At 52.9% G+C, this 27624-nt stretch overlaps 7 protein-coding genes across 7 annotated transcripts; 3 read left to right on the top strand and 4 right to left on the bottom strand.

Moving 5' to 3' along the window:
* Positions 1-373: 373 nt before the first annotated feature.
* On the top strand, positions 374-1195 carry N0V89_003746 (uncharacterized protein; the record flags this gene model as incomplete). Its single annotated transcript, XM_056212544.1, has 1 exon — positions 374-1195. The coding sequence occupies one exon, from the start codon at positions 374-376 to the stop codon at positions 1193-1195; it is 822 nt and encodes a 273-aa protein (XP_056072852.1).
* Positions 1196-1356: 161 nt separating this feature from the next.
* N0V89_003745 (uncharacterized protein) lies at positions 1357-2322 on the bottom strand (the record flags this gene model as incomplete). Its single annotated transcript, XM_056212543.1, has 1 exon — positions 1357-2322. The coding sequence occupies one exon, from the start codon at positions 2320-2322 to the stop codon at positions 1357-1359; it is 966 nt and encodes a 321-aa protein (XP_056072851.1).
* Positions 2323-5681: 3359 nt separating this feature from the next.
* Positions 5682-6314, bottom strand: N0V89_003744 (uncharacterized protein; the record flags this gene model as incomplete). The annotated part of the gene is made up of 2 exons (XM_056212542.1): positions 5682-5846; positions 6033-6314. 2 exons carry the CDS (start codon positions 6312-6314, stop codon positions 5682-5684), a joined length of 447 nt encoding a protein of 148 aa, XP_056072850.1.
* Positions 6315-17274: 10960 nt separating this feature from the next.
* Positions 17275-19512, top strand: N0V89_003743 (uncharacterized protein; the record flags this gene model as incomplete). The annotated part of the gene is made up of 2 exons (XM_056212541.1): positions 17275-19107; positions 19162-19512. 2 exons carry the CDS (start codon positions 17275-17277, stop codon positions 19510-19512), a joined length of 2184 nt encoding a protein of 727 aa, XP_056072849.1.
* A 1204-nt stretch (positions 19513-20716) lies between these two features.
* On the top strand, positions 20717-22113 carry N0V89_003742 (uncharacterized protein; the record flags this gene model as incomplete). Its single annotated transcript, XM_056212540.1, has 4 exons — positions 20717-21227; positions 21312-21407; positions 21579-21648; positions 21972-22113. 4 exons carry the CDS (start codon positions 20717-20719, stop codon positions 22111-22113), a joined length of 819 nt encoding a protein of 272 aa, XP_056072848.1.
* Positions 22114-23018: 905 nt separating this feature from the next.
* Positions 23019-23711, bottom strand: N0V89_003741 (uncharacterized protein; the record flags this gene model as incomplete). Its single annotated transcript, XM_056212539.1, has 1 exon — positions 23019-23711. One exon carries the CDS (start codon positions 23709-23711, stop codon positions 23019-23021), a length of 693 nt encoding a protein of 230 aa, XP_056072847.1.
* Positions 23712-24772: 1061 nt separating this feature from the next.
* Positions 24773-26384, bottom strand: N0V89_003740 (uncharacterized protein; the record flags this gene model as incomplete). The annotated part of the gene is made up of 3 exons (XM_056212538.1): positions 24773-25833; positions 25891-26198; positions 26266-26384. 3 exons carry the CDS (start codon positions 26382-26384, stop codon positions 24773-24775), a joined length of 1488 nt encoding a protein of 495 aa, XP_056072846.1.
* Between the last annotated feature and the right edge of the window lie 1240 nt (positions 26385-27624).

Below are 27624 nucleotides of genomic sequence, written 5' to 3'. Positions count from 1 at the left end.
CATTCAGGCCATGCTTCAGGATCGTTCATTCTCCTGGCCTGTGGCTCCCGTTGATCTTGCTTGTAGTGCTGCCAAAAATTGTACTTCCTATCTGATAGCCGGTCCCGCTTTTACGGTTACACCGTGGCCGTTCGGAAGTGCCAAAGAGAGCGTCGAATTGACGGGTTTCCGCATCAGAAATGCGCCTTTCTATCAGGTAGATATGTGGGACTCGACCGTTGAGACGTTAGGGTTCTCAGAAAGTAGGGATTGTGTGATATACGGGGGCCTGGATGCTGTACATGAATATTCGACACTGATGTGTGTTGCTCAGCAAGACACCAAGGGCATGCTAGCTGCAGGTGTGCTCTCCCAATTCACAGTCGCACCACTTATGACCGCTAATATAAAACTTATAACAGGCTGGGCTTCTTGTCAAATTGGATATTCCACGACCAACGGTAGCTGTCTTGAACCTGGAGGCAGAGACGACTGGGGAACCTTCTTCCGCTTCTACCGCCGGAACGCCACGATCACCTTCTCTCGTTCAGACTTCGACATCCTCGATGTTGACGACATGTCCGACCCACAGCCTCAGAACATAACGTCAGCCACGCTCTTTACTGCTCTAGACGCCATACTGTACCGCCCAGATCGAGCCGATGATGCGCTGAAGTTTTACGACATCAGATCCGCGGAATATCTCTTGACACAAACCATTGGAGTTCAGCTGTGGTACTCTCTGCATAACAACACGTCTGGACTCAAGATTGGCCGAGACTGGTTGAGGAATCTCGTCACGCTGCCAGTGTACGTATTTCAGCCCACATACTTAGAGCTTGTGCCATACCTTCAACCACTTCCAGCAGACAATGGCACGGAGCCGCAACCCAATCTACCAGCGGAGAATTATGTTGAGGGATCTTACTGCATTATGAACAAGCGTTCTATCCCCGGTCGCGGGACTGTGTACGCGTATACGGCTGTTGCGGGACTATTATTGGCCGTCGTCATCATTGCGAAAACGAGAGCACTGCGGTGGAACGACACGGCCACGAGTGACTTCGCGGTACTTGACTATCACGTTTTGACGAAGGTCGTGGACGCTAAAGGGGACGAAATCTCCTTGAGGGAGGAATTGCGCAGTGCGGGTAGAGATTATGGTACGAGTGCACTCCTAGACAAAATATCCGACTTACGTGTCGGATTGAGGTGACTGAAATCTCAAGAGTAATACCCTGGCTCGGTAAAGAGCTACCAAGGTGTATGATTTGATACTTAGTACAAAGTAGGCCATGGCTTCCGAAGATCAGGGCATGCGATGCGAGCGTGCGGTTCGAACGTCCCAAAACTCGCTGAAACTATTTCCACACCATCTCAGTTCTTAGGCGCGTTCTTTAAGTCCCACGTGCCGAAGAAATCCAGCACCCGCGGTGTGAAGTCCAGCGAATGGTCTTTGCAGTAGTCGCGCGACCCATCCGAGTTGTCGCCCGTCGACGAAGGCCAGCAGTGCCCCAGATCATTGACCTTGTAGTGCTTGACAACGGCCCTCAAACCTTCGCACGCGAATGTTGTTGTCTCATAACCGTCATGCTGTGTGGTACTTCCCTCATCCGCCGCACACCCATCGCGCTCTCCCCACCAAGTAACCCACTGATCAATATTAGGAACATTGCCTCCAGAACTAGTAGGGCCGCCGCCATAAGGGATGGTTGTATCGTTTCCACCATGCGCCTCGAGGATGGCGCGCTTCTTGTTGCAGCGATCCTTGCTCGTGTCATCGTACAACGCCGCAGATGCCATAGCAAAAGCCGCGAATTCATCGCCCTCATCGGAGCAAGCTAGCGTGTCAACGAATCCTCCACCATTGCTCTTTCCAGACGCATACACGTGGTCGTCGTCAATACAGTACTCCTCGCGGATTTGCGCAAGCAAATCCTTCACGAACAAAACATCATCTACACCCTCAACAGCGTATGGTGCACCCTGCCATGACGCATTGACGCCCGCTGGATAAACGCCGATGTACTCCTTTCCGGCATCATACTTGTCGTATTGGGAGTTATTGTACTGGGCCTCGGGGCTCCCATTGCGGCCGTGAAAATCGAAGATTACTTTGCGGGGCTTGTTCTTATCGTTATTGTAACCGTCTGGAACGCGGACTGCGTATGTTCGGCTGCATCCACCAGAGGTGATGGTGTGGCTGTCTGGGTTGGAATTGAAGCCAGAGGTGTGTGGTTTGCCGCAGCCGGCACTGCCAGCTTCGTAACGTGTAGTGAGGCGGACCGGGTTGGCTGAAGCGGCGGCGATGAGGCCGAGGGCTATGGCACTTGTCGTCTTCATGGCTGTAAGTGTGGGTTTGTTTTGGATGAGCGATGCCAACGGATGCGGGGAATGAATGTGACCTTATATTTGTTGCCAGTGATACTCATTACCGTAAGGGTGCGCGCCGAGGGTTATAGACTGTCACTGTGACCCACACACGATCCAGCTCTGCCTTAAATCACGATTGAGTACTCGGGACTTCAAGCATGCGAGATTACCCGTCCGCAAGCATGATCCTCACAGACTCCTTGACGACCTGTTGCGACCTGTTGCGACAGCGCAAATAAGTTGCATAGACCATTGCACGCAATTAGACTTTCTTGAATGGATTGGAGTGACGTATCTCTAAGCAGCTATGCGGAGGAGGTTATTGATAGAGTCAGCTGTACCTCCATTTTTTAACCACGTTGGGGGTAGCGCTCACCTAAACTAACCCAATTCGGACTTGCAAGTGACGGTCCAGGCCTACTGGACCTTCGTCCGAGTCAGTGCCACCATCAAAGCCACAAGAACGTTGGATAGCATCCAAGAATCTCATCGTTTAGCATCATATTAAACGACGAATGGGTAACATGGCTGGAACGGCGCGCGATCTTTTCTCAACGCCGTAGACACAAATTAGGCCGCCGATGTTGAATCTTCGGGGTCGTACCGAGGATGTATAATCCGGTGTTTCGCAGGATCTGGAAAATGTCACCCGGAGAACAGAGGATAGCGCCAGTAGAGGCCTCGAAACTTCGCTTGCTATTTAGAGCGCTAAGTAATCCCACGTATCACACTGCTCCGGTACATGTTCAGGGCCGCGCAGTGATTACGACATAGCTATTGTTTTACGGAAGACTTCATGACACTCTTGAAGCAATGCTTCATGGAGAGAAGGTATGGAGAATGAGCGCAATTGTTCCCTGAGCTGCTAAGGTCGAAGTCTGCGCGCTTTTCTTTTTATGAGTGGGAGAATTTAATTCCTAATAGCAGCTAACGCGAGAAGGTGCGGAGCGCAATACGATGTTCTTGAGACATATCCCTTGACCATATAGTGAATAGCAAGTCGCTCCAATTTGCACTGACTGCGACGAGTAGAAAGACTGCTTTTCTGCCCTTTATAGACTAGGCTTTAGTTTACAGGTGCCTCAGGTATGGATAATGAATCGTTATAGTTACCTATGGTAGCTCCAGTTTTCTGTCTGGCCCTCGCAAGCGCCAATCAGCCCCGAGCTTACTTTGATCTAGGACAATCCGACATCCCTATCACAACGATAGAACCACTTGACAATTTTGGTGTCACTCTCGCTAGTGCGTAGATTGAGGGGAAATAGGACCTCCTCTCCAAGTAGGATGTACCTACATGGTCCTGATGTTACGAAAGGGTTCTTAATCGTCAGTGGTGAATGCTGATTGAAATCATGCCCAGACCGTGTGATACTCCTCACTCAATCCTTGGTAAAACGGCTCAATCCCATAACATACCGCAAAGCCCACGCGCATGTGCATATTGTGGATTATTCCGAAATCGTCATTCTGGAGTTCAATTTTGCTTAGGCAGTATATCTTCCCAGGGGCTTCCGCCCCTCTGCGCGCTGATCGCAGCATCTACGTCCGTAGCTTCCACTATGCAATAATGTTCGAACTCAATCTGAGCAGTCAGTTCCTTTGTGAGTTGACACCGGAATTTTCATGAATAGGTACGCAGAACAGTAATATTGGCTGGGGCATTCCTAACGACAAAAACTTTCCTTGCCCGTCCTCGAATCGCCATTAAGTATCTCTGCGCGTTGTTCTTATTTTGAGCGGATCTCGAGCGTTCGTTATGTTATTTCCGTATGTGTCTATCGACTTAGAGACAACGGTAGAATGGTCTTGGTTTCTCGTTCATGATCCCCAGTAAAGCCCATCTTCAGACCTTGACTTGTTTATGGTACTACCTAATTTGTGCCGATCTTGAGCAACAGAAAAGAATTACACTTGGGTGCTATACTGAGCTTGAATCACGACTGCGCATATTTTCGCCGCCATGACGGTGCCCATCACATTTTGCGGACTGTGCACACTCTCGTCGTACGAGTACAAAGGCAATGTGACCCACGTGTTCAAGTCGCACAAACATGCCTGCTATGACGACCGTCAACTACTTGACTCATACAATAGTTCAGCAGCGCCACGCCACATTACAAACACGTCGAAAAGCTTCAGTAGCTGGTACCACAGAAGGAGCATGTATGGATGGATTCATATCACGTCTTGGTAGAATTGTACGGTTCTGTGTCATCATTGAGGTCGACACAACGGCGGCCGTAGTTCAAGAGTCAACTTCTGCAGGCGAGCTTCGAGTGGGCAAGCGCGAACGGCGAGAGCAGAGTTCGCAAGAAAGATATGACTAGGTAGTGGCTCACAAAGTCTACTTCAACTCTTAAAGTCAATGCGTAGGCGTGATTTGGACTGCACCAGAGCACTTCACTAGGGCTGAACACTCGAACCTGAGTATAGGTCAGAGACCGTACCTGCCCATAGCGAGCGTGGGCCTCCAAGAGACAGTCATTGTCTGTGAAGCGTTCGCAGACTCAGTCATCTCCATCAACATATATAAGGACTTCATTTTGCTATCAGTTTCCCAGAACAGTTCCTCTCGAAAGAATCCTGAAAGATCTATCTCCATCAACAGCCAATACTTGACAGCAAGAAAGAGATAATTCTGGGTACACTCGACATTCCAAACCACTAAAACTTTGCAATGGTTACAATTTATGAATGCAACTACATCACGGGTACCGGCTACACGACCTCGAAGAACATCGCAGCCAAATTTTGTACCTTGAAGAACACACCAGGGAATCCTGAATACCACCATAAGGTGATCCAGGGGGAATATGATGATTTCAAGGACAACGATGGAGGTTGGGTAACGAAAGGACGTAAGTGGACAAATGTCAAGATTTGATTATGGTATCTCATGTAAACAGTGATGGAACACATTCAGGCGTACGAAGTGTTCGAAGCTAGTCGTAAGCGCTCCAATGCTAGTAGCGCTCCGGGCAATCCCCAGGGGTGAGGAAGGTCCATAAACTATGTTGGGACAATGAACTTTGCCGGCCTGTCTGTTCGAGTTTTATCTCTTTCTGTATGACTGTGTATCCTGGCTAGGTAGAGAATGAATTGAGTTTCCTTTGATACTTCCTTAAATGTAGACCGCATCACTTCTTGAGGCCAATAACCGACTTTCTCACGGATACTGCTACAAGATATATTGTCTGCCTGCGAAAGACTTACAGCGAAATTGAGAGAAGCTTCGGAGGAGTTGTCCACCCTACGTATATATCCGTACATCAGCATCGTACATGTGTATCCTACAGTAAACATACAACACTGCTATGCATAATCGTTTAGACGGCCTTTGTCCTCAACTGCACGCCATGCCAACCCTTGATCTCCTCCTTGAGCACCTCATTCACCAATTTATGCTGCTTGATGACGCTCAAGCCGTTGAACCGCTCGCTCTCAATTTGCAGCGCATACATGGAGCCACAACCGCCACTGATATCTTGCACCTAGCATGCCACCATGTCAGCCTGCATTATCTCTCTTTGCCCGCTGTAGCGAGCATGATACCACAAATCCCCGTGAGACCTCTATGACGTGCATGCTCGCTGTGCAGCGATCGGTCACCGACGTCGCATCATATGACGGGCGCGTTCGACCCCTAATACGCACTATCGACGAGGCCCAAAACGTACCTCGAGATTTACGGGCTGCAGCTCGGCCTTAATCTTATTGAAGATGTGGAGCTCAGCCTCGTTGAGGTAATCCGGCGGTTCGGGTGCTGCCGTTGCATACTCTCTTCTTGAGGAAAGTGCGGGGAAGGTACGCACTTTGCGCGTCGGGCCTGGAAACAGGGCTTGTGCAAGAGGCGATCGGTGTGTTTGGGCGCAACTGCTGATTGTTCGACGAGCGGCTGGAAGGAGACACGGAGATGGGCGAAGGTGTGTGACAAGGAGGAGAGCTCTTGACGGGGCCATTGTGGAAGTCTGCGGATGGTTACCGAGGTGGACGTCGATGGATGAACGGTATGAGCAATAAGGAGGGCTTACTCAATGCTGTTTGCAAATGCGCAACACAGTGAACGTCAAGGGTCGACGATGTCGACGCGAACTTTCGTGAACGAGTCGAAGGTTCCGTCATGGGCCCGAGCTTGATCCGCCCAATCACATGATATGCTTACTCACTGATTCGATAAGGAAGTGCCACCTTCATCCCGAAAGTCGGCCGCGACAACCTCATTGCTGAATAACACCTTTGAATCACCACGCAGATTCGCCGCACAGTCGGTGAACCGCACATTCCCAACAAACCATCCTTGTGCGACCTTTCGCATAACCTACTGCGCCGCTAAGAAACCGTCAAACACGCCAGGGCCCCGCAAAGCCTGTCATGAGCGGGGAGCGCTGGGCGGAGTTTTGCTCCATGTACTAGTACATCTAGCCTCGTACCCACGATCTGACTGTTTCGGCCCTTATCAGGACCTCATTTCTGCCGTCAACGTATGCAAGCTCGCCAGCCTGACTGTTCAAGCACGCAGCCACACACATCGACCACGCCATCCCAGCATTCAAGTCCACCTCTCCACATACGTGTCATCCCAATCTTGCCTAATCCGATATCATGCCACATAGCGTCTTCGAGTTTGATATCACCTCACATCCTCAACAGTTCCGAACAGAGTAAGGAGGCAGCTGAGCATGTGCACACGCGACACTCGTGATTTGCGCTTGGCGAGGATGCCGCGGATGCCTTCGGGACCCTTATCGAAAAACTCAGGGACCCTGGATTCCCACGGTCGCTGTAGGATCGTCGCTTTCACATGAAAATCCGGGGCGACGCGGGGGCGGAAGAAGATGCCTGTTCTGGAAGTCGCGGGGTTGAGCTTCGCCTACTTCAAAACAGTGACTAATGTGACTAATCTTCTTCATGCACTGATGAGGTGCGTCCTCATACGCTCTGGAAGCCTTCACTAGGCGCCTCGATCCTCAAGTATCTAGCTAAGACGGGGACGACGGGGTAACGAACGAGCCCCATTCACGTGCGCAACGCCGGATGAAGACTTCTAGACGATATCTTGCATGACTATGCACGTAAATTCGTACATGGATAACGTGTTGGTTCTAAGCAGACATGTCAAAAGCGTACATGGTGGCACTCGCGGAGAGTATGGCTCATTGCAAGAAGGATTGGTGTCAAGTCGACAGAACGCCCGTAAAAGGATTCAAAAGGTGAAGCTTCACAGCGCTTTGCAGTGTGAGCGTTTTGATTTTCTTCTGCTCTACCTTTTCTCCCATCAGAAGACGGCTCTTTGCAATGGACGTGCAATCTCCCTCGAGCAAAATACCCAGATTGGACATTCGTAATACCAACCAATCATCGGGAAAGTGACGACCACCCTCAATAACTCCATAGCACATCCAGCGCGTCCCTCTCTATCGCAAATATCGCACAACGCCGAACGACCCCAAAATAGTATTGTTTCCTTGACACTGCTGTACCTTGTGTTTGACCTTGAACATCACTTGTCTGTTCGTCTCGTGCAGCCAGCAGGAAAGATGCCGACGCAATATACTACCAGGCCTCGAAACAGGCATTGAACACGGAAAGAGCTGAAAGCAGTACGGTAGATACGTCGCACTCATGCTCGTGAGGTGCAATGGACCGGTGGGAATGTGCAGGCGAGGCACTCAATCTTTCCGCCGTCCGTCATCAAAACGTCTTGGAACTGCTGTCTCTGCTGCAGTACTACACCGTACCGTGCCCTCTCGTTGCTACAATCTCCGCTTGCGCTTTGTAACCTGTCAGCTTGCCAACCCCATCCGCCATGCGGTCCGCTGTAACCCTCTCCCTTCTCCTCACCGGCCTCGTGGCAGCCGTACCCTACGCGCAGCCGCAAGACGCCTCCTCCTCCGTGGACCCGGTTCCTCTCCCCACGACGATCATCGCGGATCCGACGATCTCTGTGCCGCTCTCAACGTCGCTTAATGTGCCTACTACGCTGCCGACGCTGCTGCCGACGCTGTCAGTGCCGGGGAATCTGAGTACGCTTACGACAAGCTCGAGACATCATTATAGTCACTGGGAACCGATTCCTATCTTTAGCTCGGCTTGTAATTGTCCGGATCTGGCGACGGTGCAGTATCCGTGTTGGGCGACGGATTCATTGCAGGTAAGTAGCGAGAAGACGGTGGTGGGAGAAGGATATCGCTAGGTGTAACGCCATAGTTACCAACCCAGAGACGCAACTGGGAAGTGGAAGATCTAGTGTGGAACGAAACTAACCATCACACCAGCGCTGCAACTTCGAAGAACTCCACTCCTTCGTCTGCTGGACCTCCGCCGCGCGCGGCTGCCCGACACCCACGCGCCAGGTAAGCTTCCAATTACGCCAGCCATCCTATAATATCTCTTACACGCTGCAGTGCGACCAATTGTACTCCCCAACGCCTCTCACTGGCAAGCATCCATGTGATATGGGTCAGAACACTGGCGGCCTTGAGCCCGCGCCGACGACTGTGTATATTACTGAGACGCAGATTGTGACGTTTGTGCCGACTGCTACGTTGGCGCCGAGTATTCCAGAGGTACCTACTGCAACGGCGCCGCCGCTGAAGAGGTGGCAGGATATGGCGTGGAACCCGGAGCACTATGGTGTAAATAAATAGAGTAGAGATAGCTGTTCAGATGAGCAGCGATGCATGGTTAACGCTGTGCTTGAGCGGTGGAAGCTCGATGTCAGGGGTCGGGAGTCAATACGAGGTCAATGGAACAGTGATATTGAATGGAGTGAGAGACATCGCTGCAATCCTACTTCGGCCGTGACTCCATCCATCAGGATCACTGCGTCTGTTCATGTGTCTATAGTCAGCATGCGAGATCGCTTCGAATCTCGAAAGCTAGGTGTGAGTGCAGCTCTACACTACATGCTCCTCGTTGCGTTGTCGTCGGTCAAACTCCATCATGGGACTGGCTTACTTGACGCACTTTGTCAAGCTCTACTCTGCTTTCTTGGTCCGAGTAATGTCCACCCGCGGAGACATAGAGCGCCTTCTCACCGGAGTCCTCCGTTGAGAATTTTCACCTCCTCTCAACAGCCTCACCATTCACTAATAGCACCTGCGCTGACTGAAAGCCGCCTCTAGATGCACCCTCCTGCCTCCCGCTCCCTGCATAATCCAGGGTCTCGCCCTAAAGCCCCTTCCCAACCCGTCTCGCACTATGTTGTAGCCTACACTTAAGCGGTGAGTGAGATGCTCTAAGCCAACCATCGTGCGCGGAGCAACTCCTTGCCACTTATGCACTTGTGATCCGCACGCTACTGTGGTGTTCGGGGAGACTTTGTAGCCTCGCTATAGCGTGGATGGATTTGTTTATGGATGGTCATGTAAAAACTCTAAAGAGACATCTGGAGGAAGTTATGCGCTCCGGACTGATGTGCTTGGAGGGGATAAGTCTCCACCGAATGAGCATCTCTCGTTCACAGGCGCCGTGTTCGCGTGATTGCCGCGGGGTTTCATGAGAGGACGAGTACGATCCAATGATATTCGTCTAGGGCGTAGTGAGGCGGCGAGCTTTGTAACGCAGCCTGGAAAGCTGCTACAGACCCACTTGTGGGTGAAGATATGCGTATCAGGGCATGTAGAGCTATCTGTTCGCGCCCATTGTTGCGTGATGTTGATTCTTCAGGAAATTTCTCGGCAAGGCAGGCCTGAGAGTATCGTTGAATGTTGGGATAGTCTCCTCCTTGCAGATGAGGCTGGCTGGACCACCAGACGAGGGTCCCCGTCGAAGACCCTGATCGCCAGAGCCCAAACGCAGTGGCGTTTGTCTCAGATGCTTGATACTCGATTGGGACCTGTGGGTTGCGGGGTTCTGGGCATGCAGCCGCCAACGTCTTCCCTTTCTAAAAGTTCATCAGCTGACTGCGTAAGAGCCCTGGAGGGTGAGGAGCATGTGAGGTGGTGAATGCTCAACACCATTCCGCCCCAGCTCCGCCCAACGCCTCCACGCGTTTCTGCTCTCGTAACACCTCTGCGTCCAAATTCGCCGCACAGGATAAACGGGTACGTAAGAATAAGATCATGACACGATTGTCTGTTATCATCTCATCTGAACTCGAATTGCCGCAACGTCCTAATGGAAACTTGTCTCCACAAGACCCACTTCAACTGAAAGTGTGGAGAGCCCAGCTGCAAGCATACTCAGACAGTCTCACGCACAGTCCCTTGGGGCCCCAAGCAGAGACCCAAGACGGCCCGCAGACGGTCTGCAGACCCTTCGCAGACGACCCACAAAAGACGTTCAAGGGCAGCCAGGACAGTCGACGAATTGAAAATGGACTTGCACCACCCTTGTGCGCAGTCCTCGAGGTACCGAACTTGGGTAGCGGATATACGGCATCTGAATACGATGCTGTTGAAGATTGTTGAAGATGAAGGATTCTGCTGGGCCACGCCGAGATTGATGTGCATGCAGGAGCCTGCGACCTCTATTGCGAAACATGGCATCGCTTACGCAAGTCGTTACCGCCGGCGATGGACACCGGCGCCGCTCGTCGTGTCCAATGCGTCTCATCTGCAACGCCTCGTCCAGGGTTCACGTCCCCAGGCAATGCTGAAGACAGTTCGGTGTGGTGGGACATGCAGATAACGCAACACGCTAGGTGCGTTAACGCCGAAGCCAAGCGCCACTCGTTCGCTCCGCTCCTGCGCAAGCGAGGAACCAGGGCGTGAGCCGAGAATCTGGCCTGGCGGAAAAGTTCTGTACAGCAGGGGCCCGAAGTCGTGGTGGTGTATTGCAACCACCACAGCACGGGTGCCTGAAAGCTTTCCGTGGAAGGATTCGAGCTATGCTGCGGAACGAGACGAACAGCGAACGCGGCAATGATGAAAACTCTGATGATTGCACCTTGAACGGGAACAGGTGAGGCTGTGCCTAAGCGTGCCGTCCGCGCTGAGTACTTGTTGGGGCTTTTGCCACAACCGCGTGTTGCCTATCAACGAAAGACCATTCTGACACCTGCGACGCTCGGCCGATGCCGTTAACAGCTTGCATTCGGCATACAAAAGATTGTGCAAATGGTGTGTAAGATTATTGAAATTCGTTTTCCGCGTTTAACGCTGCGCCGGTATCGCGGCTTCTCAGTTGGTGTCCGTGTTGTGAGATACGGAAAGTGCAATTACCGTCGACGATAACAAGGAAGGGTCTGTAATCGCTCTCACGCGCCCGTCGCACATGGCCTGTAGAGCACGTGCAAGTGGTCGACTACATAGATTAATGGAGAAAGGTCGGACACCGAGGCCATTGCGAATATTGAGCTTTCACCGACTGCACGATAGACGGGGAGCCGCAAAGTATCGCGAGTGCCCAGTAGTGGAGGCTCCACTTTCCCCCAAGCCTCCGCCCGCTTGGCTGTGCGTCTGACTCGTGATCGACGTTCGTGAGATTTTCCATCTTGTGGAGACGGTTCTGTGTCAATATCCAACACGACACTTGTCAGGTGGCACAGCCACATGTGGTTACTGACCGTGGCTTACCATACTAAGTCAAGAAGACCATGGCACCTATGCCTATTAGCCAGTTTCCGAAGCTACATCCTTCGTGTGCGGAGGTGGTGCTGGGTGGGGAATCTGTTGAGGAAGATTGCATGAACATGCAGGGTGCGTGCATGGGTGGGCGATTCGCCTGAGCGGGCACGTTGTGAACGAGGAATACCGGTAGCAGAATACTGTGTTCTCGTAGATTGCCGTCATGTTACACGGCGCGTATGAAGCCATCTGCAAAAGGCGTAATTTGCAAGCGATTCAGTACCAGGGATAGGGTACGTGTATTGCGTGAGATGTTGCATCTGATAAGCAGGCTTCAAGAAGTATCCCGAAAACGCGTGCTTGCGTATTCATGTATTGCCCCTCACTATGACCGTTCTTGAGACAATCAAGATTCGGTTTGCGCTACCGTTGTGCGCGTCATTTCGCTGACATGCCAACCCCACGATGACCATTCCTGTAGTATGTGCTGTACACGCGTACAAGTCAACGGGATTGCTTGTGCACTCGCCGCTCAAGCAAGAGTAACCCGCGCTACGTAGTGGCCTTGGTAGATGCACGATATGGGATGTTTGCGTGGTTTCAACGTCACATCGCCATGTTGGTGCTCGGGTGGTTGGCTGCATTCTCGAGCAGCCTTATCGCTGGTGCTTGTAGACGAGGTGTCGGGGATGGTTGCACAGCAGGGCTGCAGGCCCGTCACTGTATTCGATCGGCAAGGTTTGCCGTCGTATTCGCAGTACTGTACCTGGTGCCAGAAGATGGGTAAACATATTATTGAGACATCTCCAAGGGTGGTCGCTATGTTCTGTAAAAGTCAGAACGCGGGGTCTCAATGTGTGCGGGTACATATGCAGGGCAGACATCGAGGCGTCGTTCCCGTTCCACCAGGCCCAATCCGCGAGCGTGCGTTGCCTAGAAGCATTGCGATTCTATTAATTCGACGCGCCTCGATACGCTGTTGCAGAGTTGATCCTGTGTGTCGACGGAGACTTTTGCTAGGGGACCTGCACGCCACAGTGGCAGGTACACATTTCTCTATGAGACCCTGACAATGCCAACCTGTGGGGCTGCAGCACTGACATGTGCCAGCGCTTCCTGCGGTTCTCTCAGCCACGGGTCTTCGAGTGCAGTTCCGTCTAGACGGACTCATGTACCATGGAAGGTACAAAGATCTGGCATAGTTCGGCATCTACGGTCACCTGTGCAAACCACCAACAGTCAAATCGAGGTCAAGTGGTCTAGAGCCGCCGGTTCTGAGGAGTAGAAGGACATCCGAGCTGCGCGCAGTACGTGTTGGGTCGTCAACGTTTCGGGGGGAGGATGTGTTGTGGACTGGCGGGGATGGGCGGAGCGCGGCGACGGCTGTTTGAAGTTCCGCCGCTGGCGCTGAGTTTGAACCAGGAACAACACTCTCGCTCCGTAAGCAGCAGGAAGTCGCGTCCGATCTCACGATGGATGAGCGGTGTGAGCGGTCCCCGAGTTGCCCACCCGCATGGAGTAATGGATCATAGGCAGAGATAAGCGGGTTCGTACAGAGATTTCGCATCGAGATTAGGTAGGTAGTTTGACAGGTGGGACGCTTTTCCTTTCGCATCCCCGGGGTAGAATGCACATCGTCGATATCCAGAGTGAGTATGTTGAAAGCTGCGTTACCAGCTGCATTAAGCCTCCCGGGGCTGCACATACGCCCAAAGCGGATTCCATTCACCATACTTGTGGAGCCGCAACCTGCAGGTGTGCAGGTGCGTGTCGCAGATGCTCTCGCACAACCCTTTCGGACTTAGCAAGAGCCAAGCCACCGAGAGGCATCCGAATTCGAGAGGCATCCGGATTCGAATTGCGCAAAAGCTCGAATGTAACAGTTTCGCTATACCTTCTGAATGAGCAAGCAGGCCGTCGGATGCATGATACAAACGTAGACTAGGCATTTGTTGTTGTGTTAGAGCAAGTGCTATACTTGGCAACGCATTTCCCCGCATTGTGGGACGAACGTTGGCCTCAGCGCAGGTGAGGCACGTGCTCAGGCTAACCCCAGCTGAGCGGGGGTTTCTGTCCCACCAAACGTGATTCGACCAGCAGCCGAAAGAAATTTCGTCGAAAGTTATACACAGTACAAACCCGTGGTTCTCCGCATGGAACGGTCGCAGACGCGTTCTCCAGCTACTGTGATTGTCTGAGATGAAGTAGACCTAGTAGAGCAACTGTTGCCAGCAGGTTTCTGACACCATGTAGTATCCTCCGACCAAGGTCAACGGCCCCAGTCCTTCTTTTACCTAACGTTTACAACGTCACGAGTAGACGTTTAGAAAGTGGTGAGCCGGCTTTGGCTGCGCGTGACCTGACGACCATCAACATGGTGAAGTCACGATATGGACCGGCTCTGGCTGCGTACCATTCCCACTTCGGTCTTGTACGATCTCGCTTCCGCGGAAATGCTGTGTGGCCGCAATCTCACAACCAAGGAAAACTCAAACTTCAATTTGCGCATCTTTTTACGTGAGGAGCTATGAAACAGGCACGGCAAGCGGCTCCATCCGTCAGACTCCTGAGAGGCATCCTGCTTTTGCAATGCAAGGCAGTTCGGCGTGAGGCGCAAAGTGGCTTAGTGGTCGGCGGAGCCCGTTCTTGCGATCGCCGTTCTGGAGCAGATCGATGAACAATAACGCGAACGCTTTCCTGGAGTGAGCGGGCGGTGAGCACTCAGCCTCTGCCGCCGTGTGTCAGTGGTCGGCACGGAGATTCTGCCGTTTCTAAATTCTCTAACCGCACCCGCGAAGTGGGACTGCGCGGGACAAGCCCCTCAGACCACCAAAGTAAAACAACATGCCAGATTGATAGCTGGACATCGCGATCGTCTTGACTCGCCCAGAAATGCATTTGACGTTCCGATGTATCGTAATCTGAATTTTCTCTGCTAGTGCCCTCCAGGAAGCAGGCTGCCGCGTGTTTCGATTGCTCCGATGCTGGCGGACCGATTGCCTGATCGACGTCTGCCAGTGACCTATGCCAGCGAGGAAGTACTTGGAATGCGTTGCTGTAAGTAAGCTCGTTTGCAAACAGGATTCAATTGTTACGACGTGTGCAGAGTGCCATGAAGTAGGAATGTGTACAAGGATACGGCACAGTCTCGGAACAGCCACAGCGAGGCGATGGCACCGACACCGGAAACACTGCCCGCTGCAATGTCGGTGAGCTCGGTGGTCTGAAGGGACGTCTGAGGTTTGCTAGCTGCATAAGATGCTGGCATGCAAGGGTTGGAATGATAATGCGGGGAAGACTGGTGTTGCGCTGTAACGAACAACCTGCCAATGATGCTCATCGCGTCTTCACGTCGACCTTGATTTCAGGCGAAGCGGAGCAGAGGCATGGTGCGGATGTGAGACTGGGGTGCTCATGGTATCGTAAGCCTCGATGCAGCACGGACGATAGAGGTTTCATCTCGCCAAGCGGAGCCCGCCTAGTTGCAGATTGCCTGGCGGAGATGGACTCTGTCCTTTTCCGTCAACATCCGCGCTGCAGCACCCAAAGTGGCGGCAGTGAGGCGGACCGGCGACTGAAGTGAGCGTGGGTGTAAATGAGGAGATGCTAGAGCGGGGGCAAGCGTAAAGATTGTCGAGCCAAAGATGGGCCGGTGGAGTCGTTGTTGACATGGAGCATGGGCCATGCACGATGCGCAGGGGTGCAGGGATGTGTGTCAAGGGTCAGCTCTTAGCGCGGCGTGGGAGGGAGAGTGATTGGGACAGAAGTCGACCGCCTTTTGGAGGGGGGAAAACTGTGCAGCGGCGACAACAATGGGACGGCAGCGCGGCACCCTTATCGTTGGCGCCTCAGGTACCGCGATGCATCGAAAATCCCCCGGCACATCACCGCCGCCGACATCCTCAAGTGGACTTCCATCGTGTGCTGCAGCAAAAAGTGACAGAATGGAAGCGCGGTTCTGGCTGGCACGGGCATCTGGCGAGCATGACATCATGTCTCGTAGACGAGGGCACGGGGCGCGAACGTCACCAGCAGCAGCGCCGCGTGGGCCCAAGCGTGGCGAGTGGCTCCAGAGTGGCTCCAGCGTGGAGAGTGGGATTGCCCACGCTCGCCCACGTCCGCGACTACGACTGGCTGCGGCAGAGGCAGAGACGTTGCAAAAGCAAACCATCGCCGTGAGGCTCGGCGCCGTCAGCGAGCGGCGTCGGAGCAGTATGGAACCTGTATTACCCTCGAGTGCCTTGATGTGGAGAGCAGACGCTGCTCAGTAATAGTGTCAGCCCCGATAGGCCTTGATACTATGATAGATAGCGAACGTGTATGCGCCGCTCACGAACCTGGAGCGCGAGGCATAGCGCCTTTGTTCCACTGTGTCGCATCGGCTCGTCGGGGGCCTGACAAAGGGCAGCAAAGTCGCCGTAGCCCGTGTACCGCGACAGGTTGCGATACCTCGCCGCAAGTCGAGCACACTTCGCCCCGACGCCGCTCGCAGAATCAAGCCGGGCAGCGCAGCGCGTCGTCGTCCGCCCGCGTCGCAGCACCAGTGGGCGCAAAGCCGGTCGGTGCCGCCTGGCTGTTGGCGCTGCTGCATGCTCACCCTTGATCCTTGGTAGACCCCTGTCTGTTGAACCAGCCCACTAGGTCGCTTCCGCAGCGGCGCTCGGCCACTCGGCCAGTGCGCAAGCCAGGCCAGACCTCGAATCTCTCTCGCCATTGATCCCGGCTGCGCGATGCCAAAAGCGCTCTGCGTGTGCCGTCCCCAATAGTCGCGGCCTGCGCTACCTCCCAACATTCCTCCTCCTCCTCCTCTCCACATCTCCAGGCCATTGCCAGCCTTTATCTCACCCACCCGCCGACCCTGCAGCTGGAGTTGGTTTCGACATCGACACCCTCTCTCCACCTCCACACACGGCTCCCGAGCGCACCTGCCCCCCGGTGTGCACCTGCCAGTCCGTTTGACAGCAAACGGAAGCCGCCGGCATCGCTCCTGCAGACGTCCCAGAGACGCTGCATACATCTCGAGCACCATCTCGACCTGCACGGCTCGAGCAATTCGACGACCTCGCCCTCGCAGCTTTGACTAGCTGTGAAGCCCGCCAGCGTCGCGCTTCCTCTCCTACCCCGGCCTGCGAGCTCTCCACCCGAGCCGTTCCTTCACGTATCTTCTGTGAGTAGCTTCAATTCTTCATTCCACCTGGTGATAAGACACTGGAATATCACCCCACCCGCCTTTACTGGTTCTTTGTCAGCCACGTCTCGCCATCGCACGCCCACTCAACCGCAAACGCACAATACTGACCGTACCACCAGAATTTCCGTTTAATACCCTTCTTTGTAATGCTTGCTTGCCTTCCGTAATCCTCCAACCCCCGTCTCCACCACCAACCCTCGGTCACGCGAAGTCGACCGAATGCCTTACACGCCGCCCTCCCAGACGCGGTCGCCTGCAACCTCCAAACCAAACAGCCCTATCCTCAGTCGCACGCATTCCTACGCCGACCAATTCCCGCTTTCGTCTGCCGGTGTGCAGAGGCCCGCATTGCCTCGCTCACACTCCGCCTCGTATCTTGTCAAGCACCGCCGGTCCTCGGCCTCTCCGAACGCGAACAACGTCACTGCCGCTGCCAATGCCCAGGCGAACAGCATAGCATCCGCGCCGGATGCCCACCGCGGCCATGGCCCCGCTGTACATGGTAGCATCCGCCAGTCCCCTCCTCCTGTGAACAATTCTCTGATTCCGTCAGGTGCCATCACCACACCACCTGACTCTTCGGATGACGATGAGGACCGGGGTCGGAACATTGGAAATCTTAGGGAGCTCCAAGAGGCACTGCAGCACATCCCTGTGAAACGTCAAGCGTCACCCAACCGCGATGGCGTGGCGGACACACCAGCCAACTCAGCCGCGTCTACAACGCCCATTCGGCCGCTCTCTGCCGATGCCCGCAAGATCTCCCATTCGCGTTCGTCTAGCGAGATCATGCTCTCCAAACACGTCTCTCTCAACACAGACACGACTGTCATCAGCTCTACCGAAGGTAGCGACGTAGAAGACGATGAACTACGGATAAAGCCGCCGCTACTTCGCAAGAAGTCCGGTGAGCTGGTAAAGCCCGCTCTTCGTCCTGCTTCTCGTCGACGGCCGTCCAGCATGCCAGGTACTCCTACTTATTCCAAAGCGGTGCATTTCAACGAGGACATCGAGCAGGTGCGCCACTTCCTCCAAGTGGACCGCCCTATTGCTGTGAGTGCTGGGTCTTCACCTGTGGAAACGTACGATAGCGAGAGCGAATATCCTTTTTTCGAGGACCGCAAAGAGAAAGAGCCTGAGTGGGAAATTAAGCTTGCCAACTTTCCGTCCGCCGATACGTACGAGCGTCAAACGATGGCTGTACGTGTCGAAAGGATCTTCCTGGCGTCTGATAACAAGACGTTGGTCGGCACTGTTGCTTGCGCTAATATCTCTTTTCATAAAGTTGTCATCGCTCGCTTCACCCTCGATTATTGGAAGACAACGTCTGAGGTCGTCGCAGAGTTCAATCACGATGTGCGCAAGAAGCAGAAGGACGATGGCTACGATCGTTTCAACTTCAACATCAAGTTGGCTGATCAAGCCAACCTCGAATCAAAGACGTTGCTTCTTTGTGTTCGCTACCAAGTAAATGGTCAGGAATTCTGGGATAACAACGGCTCGATCAACTACCAAGTTGACTTCACGAAGAAGTCGAAGCCATCAGCAAACACGGGCAGCTCCGGTACCCTTCGCGCCATTCCCCGTAGCCGTCATTCACCCACCGGCCCCCGTCCTCGCTCCATGCCTGCCGGTTCTTTCGACGATGACTTCGGTCAAGAGTTTGGCTCCAAGTTTGCGTTCGGCCAAAGCCGTCCTCAGATCCGGGATTCTCCTAGCGCCACGATCCGTTTGAAGCCCAAAAGCAAACGGAGCAATCTCTTCCAAGAGCAGACAGCCAATCGTCAGCCTGCCGGCCAGGCTTTCTCCACCCGCTACGACTTCAGTGCTTCCCTCTCAGCAGCGCTGTCGAATGCTCAGACTGCTCTTGGAGATCGCAGTGGTCTTACCCCCAATGGCACTAGTAAAGGGTCCAAGGACTACTTCAACAAGGATGCTGCTCCGAAGGTATCAGCCGCGCCTGTTCCCGGTACTCGGCCTGGCGGTTTGTCAACTGAGAAGCCGGACCTTCAGTCAGCGGAGTATAACGAGTTGATCCAGAAGTTTTGTTTCGTACGTTCCCGCCCCTCCGGACTGGCCGAAGACAAGTACTAATCGTCTTCTCAGTTTGGCACTCCTTCGAAAGGTTCTCCCAACGCGGGCACGCCTGCAACGAAGAACCCTCACACCGATGGAGCAACCGAATACATCCTCAACGCTCAGCCCCGCTTTGGTAGTAACACCTCGTCTGCGTCGAACAGCCCCCCGTCTCCTGCCCTGCCAATGCTGGTGGATGGAGCCAACGATAACGAGTCCCGGTCTGCACCTCGCAGTCCTTTTTTATCCCGGTCCACGTCTCCAGGTCCGGTGACAGGCTCTGCCCCTGAAGACCACATGGTTGCCTCGTATCAATATGGGTATTCCATGCATGGCGGCATCTTCCCTGAGCAAAACCACATTTCGCAAGCTTGTGTCTAAACGCAAGTGCCGGCTTCGTCTCCGATAACTCTGAGGCGGAATAACTCTTAACGAATTTTCTTGGCCACGAAGACGATACTTACGAGTCGACTTGATTGTAAACGAGTGGAGCGGACGTCCTTGATCAATGGTTACTGACGCTCACGAGTCTCTTTCAACTCGACACGAAACGAAGTCCATCAGCCCTGTGATTCTGTTGTGCTTTCAGTCTTTCTGTAACTCGCGGGCGCCACCCATTGTCGCGTCTTCCCTCAGCATATCTCAGGATGGCTACTTTGCTGCATTTTCCGGACGGTTTCCTCTTCTTGCATGTATTTTCTGCCAATGGCGTTTCGGCGGGTTCGGAAGGAGACGCTCAGCATATCACTGCTCGATCTCTCCGACCACGGGTTGGTTGTCTTGCTCCTTGCAGCTGAGCGACTCCACTCTCATGTTCAGGCGTATTGTTTTCGGATGCTATCCATTGCAGACATCCCGAATGGAAGCAAAAGTGTTTTGTCTGCATTTCTAGGTCGTGCAGTTGTTCCTATGCTGCAGTCGTCTTCGTACATATACAGCAGTCACAAAGATGGAGAATGCGTATATGTTGCAACCGCGTTCAGCTTGTATCCGTCCCTTGGTCAAATTGTTATCGTCGATGTCGTGTTGTGGTCTGACGTTTGTGATGGGTCTGGGATGTCTTAGCTTGGTGTTTGGAGTCGAGGTTGAAGTGATGTGGATACCAGTACATACCTACCGAATGCAATTAAGTGCATGACCAAATCGTCTTTGCGAAAACTCGAGAGAGATCGACGTGAAGAAGTGTCGGTCGGTGGTGTAAGAGGAAGAAGAGCGGTTGGAATCGATTTAAGAGAGGATGTGGGGTAGCAGAGGCCGAAATCCGATTAAGGCATTTGGCGGCTACAAAGTCGTAGTCTCTCTTTTGTGAAGCCAATAAGCCTGGATCGTGAACTTTCGCGTCCGCATGACCATCGTCCGGGCACGCTAAGGCTGGGACCAGCTGGCCGCCTTACCCCAACGAGTAAAGCAGGCTTGGGCTTGCACCTCTTCCTTCGACACGCCGTTTACAAATCTTGGAACATTGTTCTTCCAAACTGGCTCGTGTGCTCCCGTGTGACTGATTTCCGGACGGAATTACACCGACACGGACGGCACGATAACCGACAGCCTACATCGGCTGCAACTGTAACGCAGCACCCACAGCATGGCCTCGAGCTTCTGGGGCGGCTCCAAAGCTACCCCTCCTCCACCGCCGCCGCCAATACATTCCTCCTCGCCCCAAATAGACGCCATAACCATCGTCTCCCTCCTCTTCTTCGTGTCGCTGCTCGGCGCTGCCTACGCTGGCTCCGTCCGTCTACTCCCTCCCGCGGCCGCGAAGAAGACCCGCGTTCTCTTCGTTTGGCACCTCTTTGACGCCCTCATTCACCTCTTCTTCGAAGGCTCCTTTTTGTGGAATTGCTTCTTCGTGAGCTACAGCTTGCCGACGAGCTTCAATGCTGCCGCGAAGAGGCATCCAAGGATCAAGTTGTTGACGCCGCCCGATGTGTACTGGCTTGGACAGGAAGATAGGATATATGGAGCAAGCTATGGTGAGGGCATCTTCTCGAAGCTGTGGCAGGAGTATGCGAAGGCGGATAGACGGTGGGGAGGGACCGATCTGGGTGTCGTGAGTCTGGAGGTGTTGACTGTCTTTGTGGGCGCTCCGTTGGCTTGTAAGTAAGCCCCAAACGCCTAGGGCGATTGAAAAGACTCTATGCCCTGGAAGATTCCGGAATGCATGCTAACCCATCTCTCAGTATGGATATGCGTTCTCCTCCGGCGCGAAGAACGCAAAGGCGCGCTCAAGCGTTGGTTCTGGATGATCATACTCGCAACAGCAGAGCTCTACGGAGGTAACGTGGACCCCATCTCTATTTACAATCACGCATCTTTTGTTTTGCCTTTGCCGACTCATCGCGAGTTGTGAGGCGGCATGTGGGTCCTGGCCGACGTGTTCGTCTCATTTCGGCTAGGAGGCGTATCGTGAGGTGGACATTGCGCTGACACGTGGTTCACCGCCTTAGGCTGGATGACTTTCGCGCCGGAGTGGTTTACAGGGAGTCCGAACCTTGATACGAGCAACTGGATGTATCTGTGAGTATACCCCCTTTCATTCCATTTTCTTTCGATTTGGATGGTCCGTCTCGTGAAGGGATGTTGGAGTAGTTGTGCGCTCGGTGCTCGCTCGGCAAACCAAAACGCAGAGTTCCACAGCAACTCCATTTCGTCCTTTAGCCGCCCTGTTACGAGCGTCCTCGCCCAGCAGACCCTGCATTGCCGCCCCACGGCCCGTCATGCAGGTCCCCGTTGGCACCCCGAAAGGACTCTTTCCGAGGAATGCCTGGCCATTCGAATTCTCTCCGTTATCTTGTTGCTGGAAAATTGTATTCGCTGGCACGCGCACTGACAGGTGACAGCTGGCTCTACCTCTTCATCTTTAACGGCTTGTGGGTCATTTTCCCGGTCTGGATCTTGTACGAAGGGTACAGTGCCATGAGCTCAGCAATGTCGCACGCGGAGATGGTAGATCTCGTCAACTACTTGAACAAGAAAGCTTGAGACATCTCCCGACGTGAGTGATATGAGAGGCGAGGAAGATGTCAACGCCAGGAGGAAGGAATGAATATATGCGTAGCGTAGGCGTGCTACAGTTCTGAGTATGCGATACCCTAGTCGAACTACGTATCGCGGGATATGGTCGCTATTTGGGCAGTCCTAAGTCTGCCCCAATGAGGTTTGCGCAAACTGCGAGCTGTCCCAAGGGGTCCCTTTTCTACACGCACGTATATTTTTCTCTCTATCCTGAGGGAATAGTGCTCAATCGGTTTCCCCTCTGAACGGTGCCTCAAGGCACGCGAGAATGTAGATCGTATATACGATGCGTAGTCACGCCAGAGAAGCTTCAAACAAAAAAGCAATTCCCTGTCAGTGTGTAAGACCGGAAATCCGAAATAGACATGCCGTGCCTGTCTTGATTATATGAGTCGCTCCCTCGGCGGCGAACTTTGGCCTCATGAGCACGACAGATCTGTCGATGCGGACTGTAGAATTACACTAGGCGCAGTCAGGTCAGATCTCCACCAAGAAGTATATACTTTATCAACGATCCTCGTATCAGCATGAATGTCCGAAAGGACTTCAACTACATGTGTAGAGCTATGGATGGGGAACTTGGCTAGGGTTAGGCTAGGGTTATGCTAGGGTTATGCTAGGGTTATGCTAGGGTTATGCTAGGGTTATGCTAGGGTTATGCTAGGGTTATGCTAGGGTTAGGTTAGGGTTAGGTTAGGGTTAGGTTAAGGGTTCGAGTGAGCATGGGAATAAAACCAGAGTGAGTATGGGGCCAAATTTTGAATTTATGCAGGCTCAAAATTGTAATAACGATTATATACCACGGTAAACCATGATGTTTCAACGCGAAGCATTACCGAGCCACTTGTAAGGAGCGATCGCGGTCATGGTCCTTACAAGAACAGCGCGAACGTCCCGCTCAGAGCCGCAACGAAGCTCATCGATACCATGTCCGCCCCACCAGTGTACTGTGGAGGCTGCACACCAGTGGGCGAGCCGGTGCTTCCTGTCGCGGTTGACGTGGCTGAGGGATTGGTGCTGTTGCCTCCGAGCCGTTCAATGAGGAACTTCGCGCCCATGTCCTGCACGTTCTGCTTCCCATACTGTATATGCCCGGGTATAAAGCTCGCATTCGGATACGCAGGTGCGCATATCGAATCTTCCGTATGACATATATCCACTAGCTCTCCATTGTCGTAATAGATCTGTGGTATGCCTCTGCTGCCGGCGCTGTTGGCGTTGTACACTACGCCTGGGAAATTCTTCGTGGCGTTGCCGCCGTTCTCATCGACGTTTACAGAAGCACCAGCGACATGGTATGGATTGCCTACTACGAGAACGGCTTTGATGGCTTTGTACGCGGCGGAAGACGGGTCCGTGATGTTGTTGAGTGTGAGCATTGTTGCTGATGCGCCTTGGCTGTATCCTAGAATGGCATACTGCTGCTGGGGACAATTCTGCAGACCATTGTTCATGTAGCGAGTGACATCGTCAGCGCCGAAATACGCTGTCTGGTTCGCTGCTGCTGGGTAAACGGCGTCGTACTCAATGCCTCCTGGGATTGCCGCAAATGTTTGATTGATCATAGTGGTGAAGGCAATGCTGCGACCTTGGGGTTCGTAGGTCCCTCGGATTGATATAATGACATACTTATGGCATGTTGTTTGAGCGGTTGAAATTGTTGAGAACAACGTGAGGGCAACGGAGGCCGCTGTGAGCTTCATGTTGATGGAGCAGACGCTTGCCAAAATCATTGATGAGGTCGGAAAGCGAGGTTGGTTCCTGCATGTATATGGTTGGTGGGAGCGTGCCTCGGCTTGAGCAGCAAAGGACGTGCGGAAAGCCACCAGGGTCCCATTCGTACCGTGACGCCCATGTTTGCTAATTTGACGATTCAATGAGATGAATGTTAGCGGATGCCCAGCTCGACACCGGGTCCCAGCTTCGTCATATCCTGGGGTTCATTCTTCTTCGTCTATTCGTCTCGTCACGAAGAGAGGTCTTGCAATCCTGGACCGAAAAGTGATTATGAAACGTGAAATCGAAAGTGGCTGCCCCTGGTTCCCTACCCCGCATATCTGAAGATGTTCCAGAAGTTCGACTACTGCACAAGCATGCTAACCCAAAGAGGAAGGCAGTCATTGGCAGCGATGAGAAGTTGTCGTGTTCGATGACCCTAAGAAGAGCCAGGCATTTAGATCATCGGCTCCTTGAAGACACTCACGATCTGCCATACCAGTGACAGCATCTGTGAGTGCGGGACTACAATCCCTGCGGCGCATCCAAATTACCAGCACGATGTTGGAGTTGCTGGCGCGTTCGTTGCTGGAAAGGTGTAAGGCTATTTAGCTGTATGATCGGACCTTCGTTCGACCTAAATACTCAGTAGTGTTTCTTTGTAGTGAATGAGCTGCTGACTTGCTTCGGATCAAGTTTCTTTTGTTAGATTGATCGTGCTTTATACGCTTCCCCGAAGCCCTCTGTGAGCACTGGCTGTGTGAGTCGCCTGAGGAGGAAGAAAACTGGGTCCTTCAACGCTACTGGAAGTAAAGATTTCGAGGTTGTCATTGGGATTCCGAGCCGATTACAGGCTTATCGTTGTGTCTATACTCGTTTTTGCTCTTCAGGGAGAACGTTACATCTTATCTTATACCGTCCGCTTAGTCTTCAAAGCACACGTATGGCCGCCAGCTACCTCTAGCTTTACTTCTTCCCAGGCAGTAAACTGCGCCCTGATCCTGTTATCACTTCTCGGATTGACGCTCGTCGTATTCCTTGGAGGAACATCTTCCACCGACAAAGCCAGCGCAGCAGCAGCTCTCGCGGCCGCTTTTGTGTTCACCTCCAGCGCCTCCCAGCTGATGTTGTCGTATGTATCGCATGCAAGATGGTAACACGGGTCGGCAGGTACACCACCACCCGTGTGAATTCCAGAACTTGGAATACCGAGCTCCAGAAAACCTACATAATCTGAGCCAGTGCCAAAAGAACCAAAGTACGCCGGCTTTCCTTTAGCGACAAGGTAATCGAGAAGAAGCTGGGCGCCGACCTTGTCTCCCGGGTTGTCGCCCGCATATATGCCATAGACGGGTACAGGAGAGCCGATCATATCATAGTTGTAGTAAAAGCGGATCTTGTCGGCCTCAGAGGGCGTAAGGCTCTGTGTGTAGAAGAGTGACCCTACAAGACCAGGTTCTTCAGCACCCCAGAACGCGAAACGTATCTTATTTTTGATGCCGCGGAAGTTCCTCAGAGCTTTTATGATTTCGATTTGCGCAGTGACGCCAGAGCCATCGTCGTTAATACCTGGTCCAGCCTGAACAGAATCCAAGTGTGCCCCTAGCATGATCACATTGTTCGGATCACCCTCCCGAGTTTCGGAAAACACATTCCAAGACGTTCGTGGCTCGAAAATAGAATCCACAAGTAGGGTCACTGTGAGCGTTTCATTAGTCGCTATGCGTGCGAGCCACGCTTCTCCAATAGAGAGCGAAACAAGACCAACGGGTGCGAGAAGACCAATATTCTCAGCACTCAAGGTTGCGGCGTTAGGAGTGCTGTTGGTGTTGTGGAAAAGGATAACACCCAAGGCGCCCAGATTCTTTGCGATCTTGAGTTTGTCTGATATGCTGCAGGTGCCACGCTTGACGAGAGCTAGTTTGCCAGTCACGTTAAGACCAGCCCATTGGTCTTCGAAGCACCCAGAGCCTGCGCTGAATGTCAATTATATTCTGAAGGGAAAGTACCGGAAACGATTTGACTTACCGACAGTATCATCTACAGGAACGGCAACCAGCTCACCCGTTACACCATCTGGGAGCGGGGTTGCATTGTTGTACATGAGTGTAAGAGCATCGACAGCCTCACCGTCAGGACCAGTTACTGAGATATTGCGAGTCTCTTCGTAAGTATGATTGAAGTATTGCTTCCATGTTTCGAAGTCCTTGTCATGCTTGCTCGTGATCTGCGAAAGCACGTAGTCTGACGATTTGGCATATCCTGTTGTTCCGAAGGCACGATTGCCATTACTTTGCTTTCCAATCTTGTCAAGTGCTTGTAGGTTCTGTTTCAGCCTACGACGTATGTCAGTCAAGAGTTCAAATGTCGGAAAGATAAGCCATGAGTTGTTTCTCAACGTACCCTTTTTGCCCGATCGCAGCTTCGAGCTTCTCCGGAGATAGCTTTGCCTTGTACCCGGAGGCTGCAATGCTTTCCCAGACACAGAGCAGCACTGTGAGGACGGATATAGTGTGTTTCATTGTTTACTGGTCCGCAAGCGCAGTAAGATCGGGAATCGAGCACCGTGCTGGACTGAAACTAACAGGCTGGAACTTTCGTATCAATATACACTATGTGTATTGTGGCCATATCGCGCCATCGACCGCCGTTGTACAATCGCTGCCAAGCTGTGATTTTAGCCGGAACAGGCAGGAATGAGGCATGACCTTCCTTTTGAACTAAGCGCGCCCAGTATACCAAGGCTGTCTCGTGATAACACGATTGGAGGAAATGGCTAATACAGTCAACACTCGAACAAAGTACTACCTTCCTACGATACCTTGCAAAGGGCCTTCACATCAATGATAGTGAGGCTCCACATACTGGACACAGCTGCGTGCAAGGTCATACATGGTGTGATTGCTGAGAGCATCGTTCGCATACTGCGTTCGCAGGTCTAAGAACTATAAGCAAAGCAGTGCAGGGGGACAGACTGCGACTCCATCTCCTCCACGGCGGTCTACGCATCGTCACCTGCCCAAAGCACCTGTCACAGACTTGTCCAAGGTGCCAGGATGATCCTCATGTAGGTCTGTTCTGCACTAAGAATGAGGATATAGCTGTGAAGGACGAACGCCTGATGGAAGCATTCATGGCAGCGGCGAGTGTGAAGTTTTGCCGGAGTGTCGTATACCCATCGTCAAGGTAAATAGTATTGCTTCTTCGGCTGATGATGTGGTTTTTTCTGTATCACCTTCTACCTCGCGCACATACCGCTACAGAGATCATTTTTTCTAGGATGATGCCTGCGTCCACGTGAAACGCAGCGGCTGTGACATGTGTACAGCATTCGAGAGCCAAAGGGGCTGATACTGCCATACGAGTAATGTGCATGACAGCTGGTTCGGTTCGGCATGCGTTCATTGCCTTGAAAGCGCGGACAACTAGGCGTAAAGGTAGGGCGGAGTGCGCGATATCGTAGGGAAAGCCCTCTCGCTAAAATGTAGCCACACGAGGTACAGACATGTTCAAAGTTCACACGATGAAGGTGTCGCGTGCGTGTCTACGTAAGCAACCGGATAGGGTCCTTTCCGATTGGAAGCGTCCCGCCAATAAAGACTTTCCTCCGACAAGCAAGCTGACAAAACACAGCCGGGAACGGCATGGACTGGCTTCCGGTTACTTGCCCTGTTGCACAACCACTGATGTGCGGTTACTAAGACTGACCCATTCGACACCGATTCCGTGAGCGCAAGGCTGATGCTTCTCGTCCGAAAAGTG

The sequence above is a fragment of the Didymosphaeria variabile genome (genome assembly GCF_027946475.1).
Source record: "Didymosphaeria variabile strain IMI 356815 chromosome Unknown scaffold_3, whole genome shotgun sequence".
NCBI lineage: Eukaryota > Fungi > Ascomycota > Dothideomycetes > Pleosporales > Didymosphaeriaceae > Didymosphaeria > Didymosphaeria variabile.
The sequence above is the reverse complement of the archived record's forward strand: the minus strand, read 5'-3'. Positions and strand labels throughout refer to the sequence as shown.